The sequence below is a fragment of the Trachypithecus francoisi genome, unplaced genomic scaffold (genome assembly GCF_009764315.1).
Source record: "Trachypithecus francoisi isolate TF-2019V2 unplaced genomic scaffold, Tfra_2.0 Lachesis_group8, whole genome shotgun sequence".
NCBI lineage: Eukaryota > Metazoa > Chordata > Mammalia > Primates > Cercopithecidae > Trachypithecus > Trachypithecus francoisi.
In genome coordinates, this window is record NW_022681473.1 from 28,800,400 (window position 1) to 28,819,586 (window position 19,187).

At 44.6% G+C, this 19,187-nt stretch overlaps 1 protein-coding gene across 1 annotated transcript in view; it reads right to left on the reverse strand.

Moving 5' to 3' along the window:
* LDLRAD3 (low density lipoprotein receptor class A domain containing 3) overlaps positions 1–12,815 on the reverse strand; it is a 293,157-nt gene extending 280,342 nt beyond the window's left edge. Inside the window, 1 exon segment of the mRNA XM_033205049.1 lies at positions 12,710–12,815. Coding sequence (XP_033060940.1) covers positions 12,710–12,755 — 46 coding nt within the window. The 5' untranslated portion in view covers positions 12,756–12,815.
* Positions 12,816–19,187: the final 6,372 nt, after the last annotated feature.

Below are 19,187 nucleotides of genomic sequence, written 5' to 3' on the forward strand. Positions count from 1 at the left end.
TAGAGATGGGGGTCTTGCTATGTTGCCCAGGCTGGTCTCCACTCTTGGCCTCAAGTGATCCTCCTGTCTCACCCTCCCTAGTAGCTGGAATTACAGGCATGAGCCACCATGCCCAGCTCTGTTATCAAATAATTCAAATAATGTGAATGCTTAATAATATATAACAAAAATACACCTTCTTCTCAGTAACCTTTAAATCCTCTTTCCATCCATATAAGAGGCCCAAAGTTGCTCTTGTAAATTCCCACCAGCAGACGACTCTTGGGCAGCCACTGGTGTCAGGCTCACTAAGCCCAACTCAAAGTTAATCAAACTTCTTATCTCATTAGCAGGAAGGATTTTATCCCCATAGCTTCCATTAGTGAGCACTTCTGTAGATCCAGGGAGCAGGTGTGTGTAGGAAAGGCCCCCGGGGGCTCCCCAAGGAACTGGTCAGTCCCACTCACCATTCCCACTGCACAAACCACCCAATCCTCAGCACCTGATGAGCACTTCCCCATACCCACAGACCTTACTTAAAACATTAAAACTGTGTATTCTCTAAATATTTTAACTTCCGAAAATTTGGCAAGCACCAGCTAACTTTATACTTAGAGAATCTTCAATACCCTTTTCATTATGTTCCTAATCCTTCATGTCTTTTTATGTGGGATGATCAGATATTTGTTGTTTAATGAACCTTTTGTCATTTGCAGTAACCCTGTTTATCTATTTTAATGCTTAATGTTATGAAATTACTTATATGATACCATAAAAGTAGTCCTTACATAATGGATTTTATTTCCTTAATTTTTCACTCTATTATCTCTTGGATTTTGCCACGTGTCCTAAAGTGAGTAGATAGCTGTTTTCTTTTAAAAAGAATTGGTAACATTTTGCTTTATATTTAGTCTTCAGTTGGTGTATTTATATCACCTTCCACTGCCCTTTAATGTTATATGTACTGATGATGTGTTTCCTTCCTGGAATCATTAGGGTGGTTTGACCAGCAAAGTTTTATTTCCTTTTAAACTAGACCAGAAGATAACCCAATTGTTCCTTACTATTTCATGTGCTTAACACTGTTTTTGTTTTGTTTTGTTTTGAGAGAGAGTCTCATTCTGTCGCCCAGGCTGGAGTGCAGTGGCGCAACCTCGGCTCATTATAACCTCTACCTTCCAGGTTGGAGCGATTCTCGTGCCTCAGCCTCCCGAGTAGCTGGGACTACAGGCATGTGGCACCATGCCCAGCTAATTTTTATATTTTTAGTAGAGATAGTATTTCGTCATGTTGGCCAGGCTGGACTCCAAGTCCTGGCCTCAGGTTATCTGCCCACCTTGGCCTCCCAAGGTGTAAGCCAGCGCACCTGGCCTAATACTGATATTTTAGAAAACAGACCTGCTTTATTTCCTCTTGGTGACCTCCCCTACTTGTGAAGTAAACTATGTAAACTCCCTTCAAACGGAATTAAGATGCATAGCAGTTTTCATTAGCCTGTCAGAAACCCTTTTGAGGCCGGGCGCGGTGGCTCAAGCCTGTAATCCCAGCACTTTGGGAGGCCGAGATGGGTGGATCACGAGGTCAGGAGATCGAGACCATCCTGGCTAACACGGTGAAACCCCGTCTCTACCAAAAAATACAAAAAACTAGCCAGGCGAGGTGGCGGGTGCCTGTAGTCCCAGCTACTCGGAGGCTGAGGCAGGGGAATGGCGTGAACCCGGGAGGCGGAGCTTGCAGTGAGCTGAGATCCGGCCACTGCACTCCAGCCTGGGCAACAGAGCGAGACTCCGTCTCAAAAAAAAAAAAAAAAAAGAAACCCTTTTGATATGTCACATGCTAGTCTCATAGTCAATCTAATTTATCACCTGATTTAAAATTGCTCTAGTACATTGCCCTCTCAAAGGCCTCTTTTTCTTTGTCTTTTTAAGCCAAGGGATATCTTATAAAGATCTTTCCAAGTCTTTGCAGATCAATGAGACTGTTCTAAACTCCAGCGAAGGAGAAGCAATTTTCACCAAAAGGCAGAATTAGCTTGGCCAGGTAAATTTCATTCACCATGGCTTAGTCTGACTCTCCCAATTCCGTCTGTTTTTCAAAGTCATAGTCATGTCTTTAGTGATCCCCTCCATTCCTTCTTGTAGGTAACCTAGAGGAAATCCTACTGTGTGCCCAACACTATGCCAAGCATTGAATCAGGTTCTGGAGTATAACAGCAAATAAGATAGACATCAAAAACACAATAGACTCCATCCCGCCTCATGGAGCTTTAGACACAGGAAAACAGAAGAATTATTTTTTCTGTTCAGGATTGTTGCCAAGTCACATTTTATGGGTACTTTCAAAAGATGCTGACGTTGCCCTTCAATTCTGGGCAGTGTTCCTTTCTCTGAAAAAATATATATTTATATATATGTTCGTATTTTGTATCATCTCTGACTGTTCTGGTATGCTCATTATTCAAAAACTGAACCCTATGATATTTTTGACATCTGTTAGCTTTTCTTGTATTGTCATTATCATTTACTTGAATAATATAAATGAACTCTGGGTATGCTAAACCTTTATATCACCACTGCCCTTCACAGGATCCACCAATGCTTATTGTTTCACTATAACATTTACAAGATTAGTTCTATCTTTCATTAATACCAAATATTCTTAATGTAAAAGTCATTCTTTCCAACTTTATCTCTTTTACAGTAGTAAGCACCAACTCATTCCAATCCTGCTTCCCCAGGTTCCTGCCAGCTGGGCTCACTTGCTGGTCTCATACTTTTTAATCAAGCTTATGCCAATGTTTTTTTTTCTTTTTTTTTTTTTCTTTTTTTTTTTCGAGACGGAGTCTCGCTCTGCCGCCCAGGCTGGAGTGCAGTGGCTGGATCTCAGCTCACTGCAAGCTCTGCCTCCCGGGTTCACGCCATTCTCCTGCCTCAGCCTCCCGAGTAGCTGGGACTACAGGCGCCCGCCACCTCGCCCGGCTAGTTTTTTGTATTTTTAGTAGAGACGGGGTTTCACCGTGTTAGCCAGGATGGTCTCGATCTCCTGACCTCGTGATCCGCCCGTCTCGGCCTCCCAAAGTGCTGGGATTACAGGCTTGAGCCACCGTGCCTGGCCCAACGTTTTTATCAATCTGTTTTTGAAACACCTTACTTAGTTCTGTTCTGGTTTCTCTCAGCATTAACCATTTTTTACAGCTTGAACTCTGATGAAATACCCTATGTTGCTAATCACTCTTTCCCTCCCCAAATTCCCTCATTTTTATTTTTATAATAAAAAAAAACAAGTTAAATTTAGAACTTTCCAAATCAATCAAGGGGCTTTTTTCAACTGACTGTGGAACTACAAGTATGACTAGGGCTCATTTTTCAGCCATGTCCAATTAGTTTAACGACGCCTGGAGAACACTGCTCTGATTCAAAGCTAAAGCTGAAGGAAAATGTTCCAGTAATGCCATCAAAGAGGACACACTTCTGACACTGCCTAAGCCAAACTCACTGGGTCTTATAATAATGAGAAGGGATTTTTAATGCAATAAAATTAAACACCCTTTATGCTTTCATTTCTCTATGCCAACAAACACATAAGTGTACCCCTGCCACCTGGAAGACTGGCACCTTGGGTTTGCAAGTCTTCTAAATCAAGTTATTCATAAATTCCATATCCTTGCAGTACCCGGATGCCCAAGGCCTGTTCCAGAGTAAGCTAAAGGGCCTGCCCTCCCTCCCTGTAGCTGCTCTCCAGGACAGAGACAACATCGTCTGCACACTGCGCTATTTGTCTGTCAAAAATCACAGTTGGATTTGGGCAACAGTGAATTCACCCAATTTTTCACCAGTCTCTTGATATCACAATGACTCACTAAAAGGAGAGTCCAGTTCTCAGGTCTCTGGAAAGGCCCTAGGGGTGAGTTTAAAATCCTGGGGTTCACTCTGCTCTGCCTGTAGTTAACACTTTACAGCCCTGTGGCATTATTTTCTCACAAGGCACCACTGCCTACTTTCTCACAAGAGCCCCTTAGTTCGAAGCAACAAGATGGGGTCAATTATTTCTAGTTTCTTTCTGGAGCAACACATTAAAATTTCTGCTTCCACAATAAAGAATATCAATCTCTAGTTCAGGAAATGTTCTCTCATACATGGACCATATAAGCTTAAGCTCAGGGTCAGAAAGTAATTTTAAGAATACTTTAAATTCTCTTTTGATATGAGGCATTATCATCAGTGCTATATCTTTGTCTGGAAAATCTATTTCCAGACTTTTTGAACAGTGGGTCCTTCTATTTGGCATCCAGCACTATTTGAGGGAAGTGCTGGGGGAAAAGAAATGCTTTTGGTGGGTATTCTAACAAAATATTCCCATAAAGGGGGGAAAAATTGTCTCCATCATTAATATATTCAAAGGCAAGTGTCATGGTGCTGAAATAAACTTGTTTATTCTTATTTTTGTTTCTTTTAATAAATTGAGTCTCTGCAACAGCCAATTTAAACCCCTATACTGATACGTTCTCCACACAGGGGAACAGCAGTTTCTATCTGACAGATAGGCCATTTGAGTAAAATCAACTTGAGATGCCCCCTACTCCAATGGCTGTCTAACAAATCATTCTATCCAACACGATAAGCGTGGAGTCAATATTGACATCCCTATGCAATGCTGGAATTCTCCAGCACGAGGTAGATGGTGCGATTCTTCTCCCAACAAATACAGACTTGGATTTCTATTCTATACCAAAGCAGCAGAGCCAGTGGTTAGGAGACCAAGTCTACGCCATGCAGACCCACGTGCCAATTCTGAAACTATCTCTTACTGGTTGAAGGTTTAGGAAAGTTACTGAACCTTTTAGTTTCCTCATCTATACAATGGTAGAGCATACTACCTACCTGAATAAACTGCTCTGAAAAAGAAATAAGATCTACCAGCAGAGAAAGTATTAAATAAATTATAGTATGTACACATACCGGAAAGCTGTTTTTAAAAGAATGGGTAGGTATATAAGAGCGGAAAGAAAGATGGCCAAGAAGACACATTTATTTGATGTTGTAACGTCTCTGACATCAGGACATACCTAATGGCCAACTGCATCTTCTAAAAGCACGGGGTGGGCGGAAGCTGTGATTCATTGGTCACTGGCAGTGCCCGGGTAAACTTGCTCACAGCTGCTCGTATATCATCACTTCTATCGAGTTATGTGCATGGCTGGTGCTGCACAGGTTGAACTGACCTATTATTTAGAATGTCCTTTAAAAGATGATGTTAAAATGCGGCATTGAAATGAAAAATTAAACACATTCGTGTATACACAAAGAGGTAGGGAAACAGCATGAATCTGATAATAGTGAAGCAAATATCTCTCACTGCAAGAAATGACTATAATTTCGTATTGTCTTGCAAAGCAAGAGCCAGCGCTTTAAGAGACTTAAAAGAGGAACACACAAATAACTGAAGGTGTATCAGCTGAACTTCTGAGATAGCGCAAAAGGGGTGTCTGCTCAAGAGCCAAGCAAAGCAAGGGAAGGTGAGGGAAACTGCCAAATTGCTTGGGAGTAACTGAAATGTCTAAACAGGAGACAGATGTGACCCACTCACACGGCTCAAAATAAAATTGATGAAATATAGTACTTGAGTTAAACAGTCAGCCAAAAAGCTACAGATACAGACAAGCAGGAGCTCATTTAAATTATGTCTGTGTGTGTATCTGTATATAAATATAAATCTATGTTAAAACTAAATTGATACATACCGGACAATTCACAGTAGTTACTTAAGGGAGGGGAGAGAAATGGGAAAGGAACATGAAGGAAGATTTTAATGTTTTATTATTGCCATTACTTCTAATTTGTTTGAATTTTGTATCATAAGCACGTACTCAGTCTATGTATTTTATTTACTTATTTACTTATTTATTTTTATTTTATTTTTTGAGACGGAGTCTCTCTATGTCATCCAGGCTGGAGTCAGTGGCACGATTTCAGCTCACGGCAACCTCCACCTCCTGGGTTCAAGTGATTCTCCTGCCTCAGCCTCCCAAGTAGCTGGGATTACAGATCCATGCCACCACTCCTGGCTAATTTTTTGTGTTTTTAGTAGAGACCGGGTTTCACCACGTTAGCCAGGATGGTCTCGATCTTCTGACCTTGTGATCCACCCACCTCAGCCTCCCAAAGTGCTGGAATCACAGGCATGAGCCACTGTGCCTGGCCCCCATGTATTATGTTTGCAGTGTTTGTAATTCAAGAAGTTTACAACAAAATAAGGCACACACAGTGCTTGCCACCCTGCCAGGCAGAGTAAACCTTCAATGAATGGGAGTCACTCTCACTCTTCTAAACACCACAAAAGAAAAAGTATCATAGACATTTAATATATGATCCCAGTCCCTCAAGGAGTTTTCAATCTAGCAGGATTTAGAAGAGAGGTTTTATACATACAGTGTACATATATAACCAGGGTATACACACACACATGCACACACATATATACTGTGTATGACCATAAGGTAAAGAAGGCTATTGTCCAAAAGCCACAGAAGACATTTCTAGCTCAAACCTCAGAAGCCTAGAGCTAGAAAACTCGCAGAGCACCAATACACGTATACCAATATTTTATCTGGAAACCTAAAGAAGCAAACTAGGACACGTGTCATCACCTCTGAAACCTGTTCAAGAATGACACATTGATTAAATATCCCTGAAGATGCAGTACCCATGTTTGCCTGAGCACTGTGACATCTTCACAGCTCTGTGTTCCCATCAAGGTCCAAGATCCATCAGTACGTCTCCTGTTTAGAAATGCCTCCGAGATAACACTGGCGGAGAGCCTCTACCCTTCTCAGATAATGAAGAAGAAGGTCAACAATCCCATTTCCATCAGTGGGTCATTTGGGTCTTTGAGAGCAAAGAACAAGTTTTACATGGCTTTGCCTACCCCTGGAAATAGACACAGTGCCTGGGTGTGGCAGAGCTGATGGCACAATGACGAACCACCAAATAAAACATTAAGACATTTCTAGTTATCCAAAGACAAAGAAAATGACATCTGCACACTCAGGAAGCTAGAGCTCCTCACTAGAGAAGGTTTTTCCAAGAGGGTATGGTTTGAGACAAATGGTTCTGAACTGAGACAATGTGCACTTCTCCCCAGGAAGCCATCGTCCTCCTCTGGGTGCCACCTTGAGTCCTGTGAATTCATGCCCAAAAGAAGACAGTTGCAGATAAGTTACGTGGCAAGTCTGAAGAGAGGTGGAAGTACAATTCTTAAGGAAGGTTTGGAATAGAGCGAAGCAAAACGACAGCTGGAGGGGAAAGTGTCTTAAAGGAACTGAAGTATTATAAAGCGACACAGAGCAACAAAGAGACTTTAGAGAAAAAAAGTGTAAGATGAAAACTTGTAAAAAGACACACACACAGCTTGCTGCTAGTAGAGATTCTCCCAAGCACCTGCAGAACGACTCAAGTTGTAAGGCCTTTTGATGGCAAGGGAGAAGGAATTATGGGAAGGGAAAGGGGAGCCCAGAAGAACAATACCTACTCTGTGGAGTGGAGGAAGGGGAACTTCCAGGGTTAGGATTTCAACACAAGGCTTCCAAGGCAAACTGGCAGCTTGTGCTCCTGTAGCCCTCAGGGATAGTGAACCTCCCAGGTTTAACATTCAGGGAACCAGGTGGCTTTTGGTGTCAGTTGTCACCTGCTTTCTCTGCATATGTCTCTCCCAAGGAAACCACATATAGAAAATTCCAGAAGTTTTCACTCTGACACAAGAGGAAAGCGAGAGGGAAAGGGTCAGTACTGAGGGCATTTCTGGTTAAGAATGGGTTTTCCCATGGAACTGTGTGGCTACAAAACATAAAGCCAAAGCCCAAAGGCCCTTGGGAGTAGGATGGCATCTTGACCCCCTGCATCCAGAAGACACACTTAGGATGCACAGTAATGTGCTCAAGATGCATGCACGCTAGACCAGGGGTTCTCAACTACAGGCAACGTGGCAATGTCGGGAGGCAGTTTTGGCTATCACCACTCTGGGTGAAGAGGAAGCCAATATGGGCATCGAGAACTAGTGACGCTGCTGTGACCATCCCGCAATGCACCGGACAGCCCCCACAACAAAGAACCATCCAGACCAAGGTGTCATTGGTACCAAGGTTGAGAAACTCTGTCCGAGACTAACCCCATCCCTGCAACCACCGCCAAAAGCCCTAAGAATCATACCTCAAGTAAACTTTTGCTATCCCCCCGACCAAGCAGTTACTCTGCCATAAACATCCACGTACTATCTTAAGATATATTAAACATCAAGCAAACGATGTGACAAGCAAATATGGCATATCAAAAGTACCTGGCTGCTCTCCCAGCAAACATCTTCAAGGCACTCCTTAGCATCCAAGTGAGTAGATTTTTTCACAGCAATAGAAGGCAGTTACATACATATGCACATGCGTACACACACACACACACACACACACGAGCAGACAACTTAAAAATCTCCCTGGTTGTCAGGTAGAGGCACTGTCAAAACAACAACAAAACTGCATGGTTAGAACAGCCCAAGCATTTCCTAAGTATTTCCAAGACAGAAAGAGGGAAAAAGAACAAACAAGAAAATCCAACAACCAAAAATAGATCCGTCCCTGGGGCAATCCCACAGCTAAAAACAGTTCCATCACTCCAAGGCATGTCCATGGTGTACTTATTTTTTTAATTGTAAAATACAATAAACACATTTTAAGGGAGGAAATATGAATTTAGAGCTCAAAGAATAAAAACGAACCCCCATGTGATTACAATTCGGGTCAAGAAATCGAACCCTGGCTGGTATCATGTCCCCGCCTAGCGTGTCTGTCACTCACCCCCACACACACAGCAAAAGGACCAGAGTTATTCTGAAAAAGGTTCATCTTCACGTAAGGATTGAGATGTATTTTATGTATTTACCATGAACACCAAAGTGTCCTGCAGAGAAAGTTCATGTCTCTGCTGAATAAATCCTGGGCAGTGACCACAAAGTGAACAGATTTGGGGAGGGGGAGCATTCATGTACACAGTCTCACTGATTCTGTCAATTCACAAGAGTGTTGTGGAGGAAAGGCATGGAAGCAAGGTGCAGGAAGCCTGGAAACAGAATGGGAACAGCCCAGGTTGGGGGAAAGGAGAAGCTTAAGTTACAATCTAGGCTTCAGCCTTTATTGTGGTATCCTGGGTATTATCAATCTCTCCTGAACCATACAATGATTTCCTGCCACATGATATCCTTGGCAAGTTTCAATGGGATCATGTGCTTAAAGTAATGAGCAAAGCATCTCACACACAGGAGATGTTTCACTAACAGTGGGTTCCCTCTCTTCCCCTTGCCCACGCAAACAGGCAAGGTTGTAAAGGCCAATTCTTTTTTCTTTTTTTTTTTTTTTAATTGAGGCAATCTTGTTCTGGAGAGCAGTGGCGCGATCTTCGCTTACTGCAACCCCCACTTCCCAAGTTCAAGTGATTCTCCCACCTCGGCCTCCAGAGTAGCTGGGATTACAGGCGCACGTCACCACGACTGGCTAATTTTTGTATTTTTAGTGGAGATGAGGGTTTCACCATGTTGGCCAGGCTGCTCTCAAACTCCTGACCTCAAGTGATCCACTCGCCTTGGCCTCCCAAAGTGCTGGGATTACAGGCGTGAGCCACCACGCCAGCTTAAGGCCAATTCTTTAATATGAAATTACTTGATTATAAGTGTTCCTAAACTCCAAATTCTCTAAACTGCTTTACAAAGGTGACAAGTCTACTTTCAACTTCTCCGGCAGACTGGCTGAAAGGTGTCTAAACCACTCTTCAAGGCCCAGAATTTACCACCCCACCCTCTCCTACTCTAATCTCTCTCCCTCCCCCACTTATCCCAGAGTAAATGGCCTAAGTTGGCTGTCAGGAAAAAACATCTCACACCCCAGTAGGGAGCCTTAGTCACATCTCTTTGAAGATGAAAAGCAACAAGGTGTGTTTATTTGTACTCTGGTGTACAAGGCCTCTTCTAGGCCTCATCTTCCTGAGCTGAGCTGTGCTGAGCTGTGCACAGCCACTCAGTTAAAAACAACAAAACCCACCCCTCACACCACTAAGCAGATCTTTCCAGGAGAAAAGGTCAATACTCACTCCTGGGAGTACACACGGGAAAATCAAGCCTTTTCACTGATAAACAATGTCAGAAGGTCTAGGCAAAGGTCAGTCCTGGAGGAGGTGAGAAGATGGACCATCACCCAAGCATGGCCGCCTTTGGAAATATCTCAAGCCCTACACACTTAAACTCACTGACTGCACCCACATGCAGGAAAACTGGACATCAGATGACGTGACCCGGGCTGAGTCTCTCTCGCAGGATACATTAAAAAATAGTAACAGTGAAAATCAATGCTTCACTTCCCTAACACAAATAAAAACAAAGGAAGAAAAAAATACACAAGAAGGTTTCTAAAAAGGTTCCTGAATAAAAAAGGCCTCCAAACTGCTCTTGGAATGTCAATGGCTTTCCAGCCCCACAAAGACCCAGGCTCTAACTAGGGTTCAATCTTGACCCCGGGATTCTTTGTCATAGACTATCAGATGGAGACAGAAATCCAAAGTCTTGGCTTTTACAATCTCTCTTGTTTTATCAACTTCCCAGAAGAGAATCGAAGCACAGGCTATGGGATGGAGAGGTAGGGTCTCTGGTCTGGCTATGAAACCCAAACTGAACCAAACAGGCTTTTCTTATGGGCTGGGCACCCAGGAGCATCTGGTTGACATTAGGAAAAATGACTAGTCCTGTTTCTGACAACACTTGGGTCAAACTGAAATCCATGCTAAAAAGATGATGCTTAATGTAACATGAAAGATGCACACACTCCAACCTGCCTAGATGTTTCTAAGGAAGCAACTGTAAAGGTAATTCAAAGCCCTCAGATAATGGAACACCCACTAGGGACAGTTACGCTATTCCTCCCCCTACCCCTCCACTCCCCACTATGACCATTTTATTTATTTTAGCCCTATTTTAGATGGACACACACACATTAAATAGCCACTGCTGACCAGAGAGGGACAAAATTAACTTTACAACTATTTTTACAGAGATGGAGACTCAACTAAAGCAACCCAGTACCAACTGGGAGATGCAATAAATAACAGTTTCCATTTGGCCACAGTGGCTCTCCCAGGGCACACACAAGAGCCAGCTTCCACACCGTCCTTCTCAGATGATATGAGGGGACACACCACAGCTACACAAATTGAATTTGTGAATGCAAACAGGTCTTCATGTCTGTAGACGCCCTAGAAATCGACCTGCTCTAACAGTCTCCAAACAATTCACACCTGCTCCTGGCTGCCCACGGTCCTGGGAGCACTCTCTCCCCAGGTGTACTAATTTAAGGACACTCTCACCCAGACCTGGTTAAAAATCCACAGCAGTCACCAAGAGGTCTGGCCCCTCCCTGGAAGCCCAGCAAACCCACAAGCATCTAAATGGGGTATCAGAGGAGAGGAGATGATGTCACGGGTTTGAGAGCAGCAAAGGCTGCCCAGTGGGCTGTGAGGATGCCCAGGACCAGGGACATCAAGGAAGAGGGGATAGTTCCCTTTAACGCATTCATATCTCCAAGGGACAGCTCAGAATGAAGTGAGCCTCGACTTAGCAAACCCACACACCACCAAAGACACCTCGACAGCCACGCTGCTAGAAGCACTTGGCAAAACAGGGCAGCTATTAGATATGTGGATGGCACAAACGCCAGGCAAGCAAGACTCTACTGAAGAAAGTTCACTGGGCCCTGTCACCCACATTCTGGACATCAGATGCCCAGAAATAAACGTCAAGGGACCAAGGGCGGGCCCAGCTCAGGAGGGACAGCTGACAGCTGTGGGCGGCGGGCAGGGGCAGAGGAGGAAGGGCTCCCAGGCTGGAATTCGGATAGTGCCCACATCAGCAGAAAAGTTCCTGGGAACAGCACGCTGTCTGGAAGGGAAGGAGGTTTGCTGCGGTCCAGGCCCCGGGATGCACACGCGGTGGTGATGCCAAGTTCAAAGGGCCGCCGGATGAAGCCCCGTGTCCTCTCCCAGGGCCCCTCGGCGGTCAGGGCGCCTATCGCGGGGCAAAGAGGGTGGTCAGACGTCTTAAATAAAGCTTCGGTTCCCAGGATCAGAGGCAAAAATGAAGAATTCCCAGATCCGGCCCTGCTTCAACTCACTTTACCCAAACCAAACAGTCCCAGAGAGGAATGAAAGGAAGCGGCTTTCCTACTCCCTTCGCGGAGCAAGTGGGGAAACTGAGGCACGGAGTGCACGCCAGAGACTCAGGAAGAGGCCCCGAGGAGGCTAACGCAGCCGCGCGCGCCCGAGCGTCTGGGAAGATGAGACCAGGGAAGAGTTCTCTCGTCTCCTCTCCCCGCCTCCGTTCCTCAACACACACAACACACACACAGCCACACTCGAGCTACGCCCAATCGGGGCAGCCGCCGGGCTCCCCAGACCCGGACTGCACAGAGCCCCGCCCGCGCACACAGCACAACACGACCCGGCGCGCACGCCCACACAATAGGACGGCGCGCACCCCGCGGCGGCCCCTCCGCAGGGTCCCGGCCAGCCGGGCGCCGGGGTCCGCCCTCCGCGCACACCCACGCCCGGAGAGCGGCCCGTGCCCGGGAGGGGACGCAATCGCACCCGGCCGCCGCGCCCCGCACCCCTTGCCCCGCGGGAAGTTCGCCGGCGGCCCCCCGACTCACCCGCGGCGCTGCTCAGCAGCAGGCACAGCGGCCCCAGCAGCCACATGGCGCGGCCGCCGCTCCCGCTGCCCGGCGCCGTGGCTGCCCCCGCGGCCTCGGCGCTGACCCCGCCCCTCGCCGCGCCGGCCCCGCCCTCCCGCCTGTCCCTCCTCCTGCCAGCCCGCCCAGGGCCCGGCCCCGGCCCCGGCCCGGCTCCGCTAAGTTTTGCAAGCGCCTGGGCTGCGCGTGGCCGCTCGCATCCTACCCTGAGTGTGCTGACTCCGAGGGGCCGCCGAGCGGGGCGGAGGTTCACCCTTTCGGTCTCTCGTCGCCTCCCGGGTCTGGCCGCGAGGGTCTTCTAACAGCCTGGACTCTGTTCTCTGCCTCCTTTTGTCCCTCTCATTTCTGCCTTTGCTTCCACACCCAGCGAGATGCAGCGCCCAGCCCAAAACTTGAGTTTTTTACTCAAACTACAAAGTGAGTTTACTACTGAGAAAGAAAAACTTAAAGGGCCAAATCTTATTAGAAAATTGTAGTATATTTTTGGTAGCGAGTGTGGAATACCAGTGCTTCTCAAACTTTAATATGCATCCGGCACACTTGACGATCTTGTTAAGATACTGACTCTGATTCTGTAGATCTGGCGTGGAGCCTGAGATTCTGCATTTTTAACATCATGGCTGATTCCAAGGCTGATGATCCGAAAGTCACAGGTAAGAGCAGCTGACACCTTCCAAGCACACGGGATGGACTACACGAGTTATTTTGTCTGCATAGTGTCCACCTTGACCTGTTGAACGTTTGGGACCCAATTTGGAAAAAGTAAAATAAAAAAAAAAAAGGTCATGAAAGGCAGGTACTCAAATGCAAAAAATATATCTGCACCAATGCAGTTGCTTCCAGAGGGCACTGGTGAAATGCCCCAAAAGACTTAGATGGTGGAAGAAGGGGATGACACTTTTGTGCTCCACTCTGTCCAACCCCCCACCCAAAAAAAGCAAAAGACTAATGCAAATAATTGCCAAAAACTGGAAACAACTCAAGTGTCCATCAACTGATAAAATGGATCAACAAATTAAAGCTTTTGGGGGCAGTGCCACTGTTCTAATCTTGATTATAGTGGTAGTTACACAACTGTATACATTTGTCAAAACAATAGAACTGCATCCCTAAAATCCACCCCTCGAAAGGGCTAAGTTTACTTTACAAACTGCACCTGGCTGAAGGAAAGGGGAGGGTATGGGTACAGGGGCAGTTATAAAAGGGATGCCTGCATCAGATTTTGGGATGCCCTGGAGACACTCTGAAGGGTGTTAAGATTCAATTACTTTACTTTTTAATTGCCTGCCGTAGTCTGGAAACATAAAGGCTCAAATGGATCAGGTCACAATTTAAAAATACCAACGATAGCTCGAGGTAATGAGAAAATGTGATGTAAGGGGAGAAAGTTTAACAAGTTCCATAGTTCGTAGTACATATGGAAAATATAAATCAATTATCTAAATGATTTGGCATTCAGGGCTTTTATCCTGGGATTGATGAATATTAAGGACATTGTCCCATGGGCTTTAAGGAATTTTAAAGCCCTTAAAATTTTATGCAAAATTTCCTGTGCATGTGAGTATGTGCATTGTTCCAGGAAGCTTGTTAGGAAGAGGCCCCCTGCCTTTGATAACAATATCTGAGGGGGCGAATAAGCAAATAATTTCTCCTACAGCTGCTCTTTTGCCTCCAAACATTAGGATATGGAAAGATAATGCGACTGACCCAGTGCTATAGTTCTTGTTTCCTTAGGTTTCTTTGGGCACATCGACTTCCTTACTTTGCAAGTTTCACTCTGACTCTCTCTCTCTCGCACATGCACACAGGCACACACACTTCTAAATATATTAATGTCTGAAATCATTTGGACTAATGTAAAACCTTATTTAAGGTCAACTGTTTTTATTTATTTATTCATTTATGAGACAGAGCCTCACTCTGTTTCCCAAGCTGGAGTGCAGTGGCACATTTCGGCTCACTGCAACCTCTGCCTCCCGAGTTCAAGGGATTCTCCTGCCTCAGCCTCCCGAGTAGCTGGGACTACAAGTGCCTGCTGCCGTGTCCAGCTAATTTGTGTATTTTTCATAGAAACGGGGGTTTCACCATGTTGGCCAGGCTGGTCTCCATCTCCTGACCTCGTGATCTGCCCGCCTCAGCCTCCCAAAGTACTGGGATTGCAGGTGTAAGCCACCGTGCCCGGCCCAACTGTTGTTTTTGTAATTATACTCAATCACTGCCAACCTCCTCCTCACCATATAAGCTGGGCAGGAGATGAAACCATTCTTTCTACTTTATTACTCTCCTTTTCCCCAGTTCTTTAGAATTCCAAGCACAAAACATTCAGTTTTCGGCCCGGGCACAGTGGCTCACGCCTGTAATCCCAGCACTTTGGGAGGCCGAGGCGGGTGGATCACGAGGTCAGGAGATCGAGACCATCCTGGCTAACACGGTGAAACCCCGTCTCTACTAAAAATACAAATAATTAGCGGGGCATGGTGGTGCATGCCTGTAGTCTCAGCTACTTGGAGGCTGAGGCAGGAGAATGGCGTGAACCCGGGAGGCGGAGCTTGCAGTGAGCCGAGATCGCGCCACTGCACTCCAGCCCGGGCAACAAAGCCAGACTCCATCTCAAAAAAAAAAAAAAAAAAAAAATTCAGTTTCCAGGAATATGAGAGGTTTCACTGCTAGTTGTTTATATCCTATGGATCCAATCAATCTTTTTTAAGATTGGTTTAATAAAAATCAAAAACAAAGTGGTTTATGTCTCTTATTTACCAAGAGACACTCTGGCCATGCATGTGTGCTTCTGACACGGTTTCACATTGCTGAAGGAGGGAAGAAAGAATGTGTTCTCTCTCTGGGCCTCCATACAATGCTCTGTAGTTTGCAAACATTTTCTCATTTACTCCCTACAGCAGCCCCTGCAACATTACAGGTGAAAATAGCACAAACTCAACTTGTGGTATGTCTGAGATGTGCTCCTATGCTCATTTCACTTGCCACAAACTAGCTCTATGACCTTGTGCAAGTCATTAGCCTCTCTGAGTCCTAGTTTCCTTATCTGTAAAATGGGGATTACAGTATCACCTGGATCTTAGAGTTGCTGTTCAGGATTTAAAAGGATAATATATATAAAGTCTCTGGTATGGTACCTTGCACATAGTAATTGCTCAAGAATCATCAGCTTTTGTGTGGTTGTGGTACATACTACAAGGCAACTGGTGTGGAAGCCAGCTTCTGGGATGGCTCTCAAAGATTCTAACCTTCTAGCATCCATGCCTTTGTGCAGTGTCCTTCCACACGGAATGGGGCTGCCATATGTGGCCAATGGATATTGTGGAAGTGACAGCAGATAACTCCAAGACTGAGTCAAAAAGGACATAGCAGTTTCTCCTTTGTTCTTTTGATCACTTGGCTTGGGGGAAGCCAGCCACCATGTTGTAAGGACACTCAAGCACCCCTGTGGATATGTCTACATGAGAAGAAACTGAGCTTCCTGCTGTCTTGCCAGCCTTGGAGTGAACCATCTTGGGAGCAGATCTTCCAGCCCCAGTAAAGTCTTTGAATGACTGTACCCTTGGCTAACAGGTGATTGACCTTTCAGTGAGCTGGAATAGAACCCCTAGACACTCCCAAATTCCTGATACACAGAAACTGGCAGAAATAATAAATGTTCATTCCTGTTCTAAGCCACCAACTTTCAGGATAATTCACATACAGTAATAGATAACTAGTATATCTACCTTTAAGGTCACCCATAGGGTTGACTTAATGGTTCTATAGGATCTTTTAAATAAGTTAGTACATGGGAAACACTTAGAATCTTGCCTAGTACATAGTAAGCACTCAATATATGTTAGTTTTGTTATCATAGTTTTTTTTTTTTAATTGTCAGTGTCATTACCTCTCTCACAAAGTGCCTAAGACGCAGACCTTTCAAACTTTCAAAAAAAATATTTAAACTTGAATAAGAGTAGGAACTTGTGGCAACTGACAAGAAGATAAAAGGAGCAGGGACACTAGAAGGACCAGACCTTACCTATAAAAAGTTTACTGACACCAAGTCTGCTTTAGTTTGATTCACTTCATAAAAATTAGGCAGAGATAGTAGGAGACGTTCGACTCCCCCAGTCACTTCTGTGACTCATGGTTTCTATGGTTCCATATTTCTTGCTCTCTGCTCTCCCTTCCCTTCATCTGATTTTCATTCTTCTCTCCAATATGTGAAGAAAATAGAAATTCACTTGAGGATTCAGCCAAGGAAGGCTTACTCTACTCTAGATTATAGTGGGTGGTGGAAACTGCCTACTGAGAAGCTGCCTGGTGGAAGAAGATGGCTAAGTCCCTCCCAAATACATCACACACACACACACACACTCTCTCTCTCTCTCTCTCACACACACACACACTTTCTACCCCCAAAACATAAAAGCAGGAAGCCACAGACTCAGGTAACTAAGAGAATGGGCTTTGAGGGGGCTTGATACACCTGGGGTCCCAGGTGCCACTACTTCCTAGCTATGTAAGGCTGAGAAACTCAGTGTATCTCTGAATCTGAATTTCCTGTGAAATGAGCATAAGAACTGTACCCACCTCGTAGGTTTGTTGTGTGAAGCAAAAGGACTCTCTCCTTCCTTTATTTATTTGACAAACAGTTATTGTCTGGCACAGAGTGCCAGACACTGTTGTAGGCTCTGGATTTCTGCAGTGAACAAAACCAATTCCCTGTCCTCAGGGAGCTCACAGTATATTGAGATGTAGATGAGTATTAAATTAACAAATGACCACATCATGTAGTGTCATAAGAGTATATAATGTAAGGGCATATAATATAAGGGTGTATGATGTCATAAGGGCTATGTGAAGCATTTAACAGAGTTCCTTATTGTATAACTCCTGTGTTTTCAGCTCTTATTTGTATTACAGACTTAGAACCTACATGTGAGGGAGGAGTAAGGCCAGGACACATGAAGGCTAAAGCTGCAGAAAAAGCCTGCTGTATTGCCTGAAATTGATTTGGAAAAGAAAAAACGGGGAGAAAAAAGCCTGCTGTCAGCAACCTCTGAGACAGCCCCTAATGATCCCCATCTCCAGATATTCACACCCTTGTGCAATTCCCTTCCCTTGAGTGTTGCTGGACCTAGTGACTCAATTCTAGCAAACAGAATATGGCAAAAGCAGGGGGACGGTCTCTTCCAAGATTAGGTTGCAAGAAGACTCTGGCTCCTATCCTTGGTCTCTCTCTCTTGCTAGCTGCCAAGTTGTGAACTGCCTATGGAAAAGCTCATGTGACAAAGAACTGTAAAGGCCTTCAGTCCACAGCCAGTGAGGAATTAAGGTCCTCAACCCAAGAGTTCACAAAGAACTAAATCCTACCAACAACCGCAAAAGTGGGCTTGGAAGCAGATCTTCCCCAGTCATGCCTTCAGATGAAATTACAGCCCTGGCCAACAGCTTTACTAAAACCTCATGACAGACCTTAAGGCAAAGGCACCCAGCTAAGCTGTGCCCAGATTCCCAACCCAGAAAAACTGCAAGATTATATGTTTGTTGTTTCAAACCACTAAGTTTTGAGCTAATTTATTACTTAGCAAAAGACAACTAATACAAAGCCTTACAGCAAACATCAGGTTTGTCATACTAAAACTCAGGTTTTAGGTTGTCATACTAATCTACAGAAAAATACTGCTGGGAACCAACAGAGTTCTTGTAAATACTTGTAAGTATTGTGAATACTTAACATCATTGAATCTCACTTACCAGTTACCCTAAGAAAGACAGGGACAGAGGACTGTCATTAATCAAGTGTCTGCTTCTGGCATTGTATATTTATGATCACATTTAATTTTTACAATAGTATTTGAAATAGACATTATTATCTCTTTTACACAGATGGGGAATCTGAGGCTCAGAGAATTAAAGACTTCCCCCGAATAATCCAGTGAATAACTGAGATTTGAAGCAGATCCTATTGATTCTAAAAGGTTCCCACAATACCACGCCAAACCATGCTGCCTACTACAGCAAAATAATCCCCAATGTATAAAACACAAAATGTATTTGCAGCTTCGAAGATAATGTGTTCACTGGGTTTGAGCTAGAAAGCTCAAGATGTTCAGCACATCAAACAGAACTTGATTTATTTTGTAATATAATTACAAACTAGAAAACTGAAAACTAGAAAAGTTTTCAGGATGCATCTAATTGGTGTAGCCTCCACCCATCCCCAAAACATGCTGAGCATGAGAGTTCTTTCAGCTAGAAATTAAAGTCATCCCAGAGCTGCCAAATGTATCTATATATTTTTAGGTTGTCATACTAATCTACAGAAAAATACTGCTGGGAACCAACAGAGTTCTTGTAATTTATGTTTAATATAGTCACAAGCTTGCAGAAAAGAGAGCTGCTGACATATATTAATGAAAATTTTGCACCCTCTGAAACTGACATTTTTACC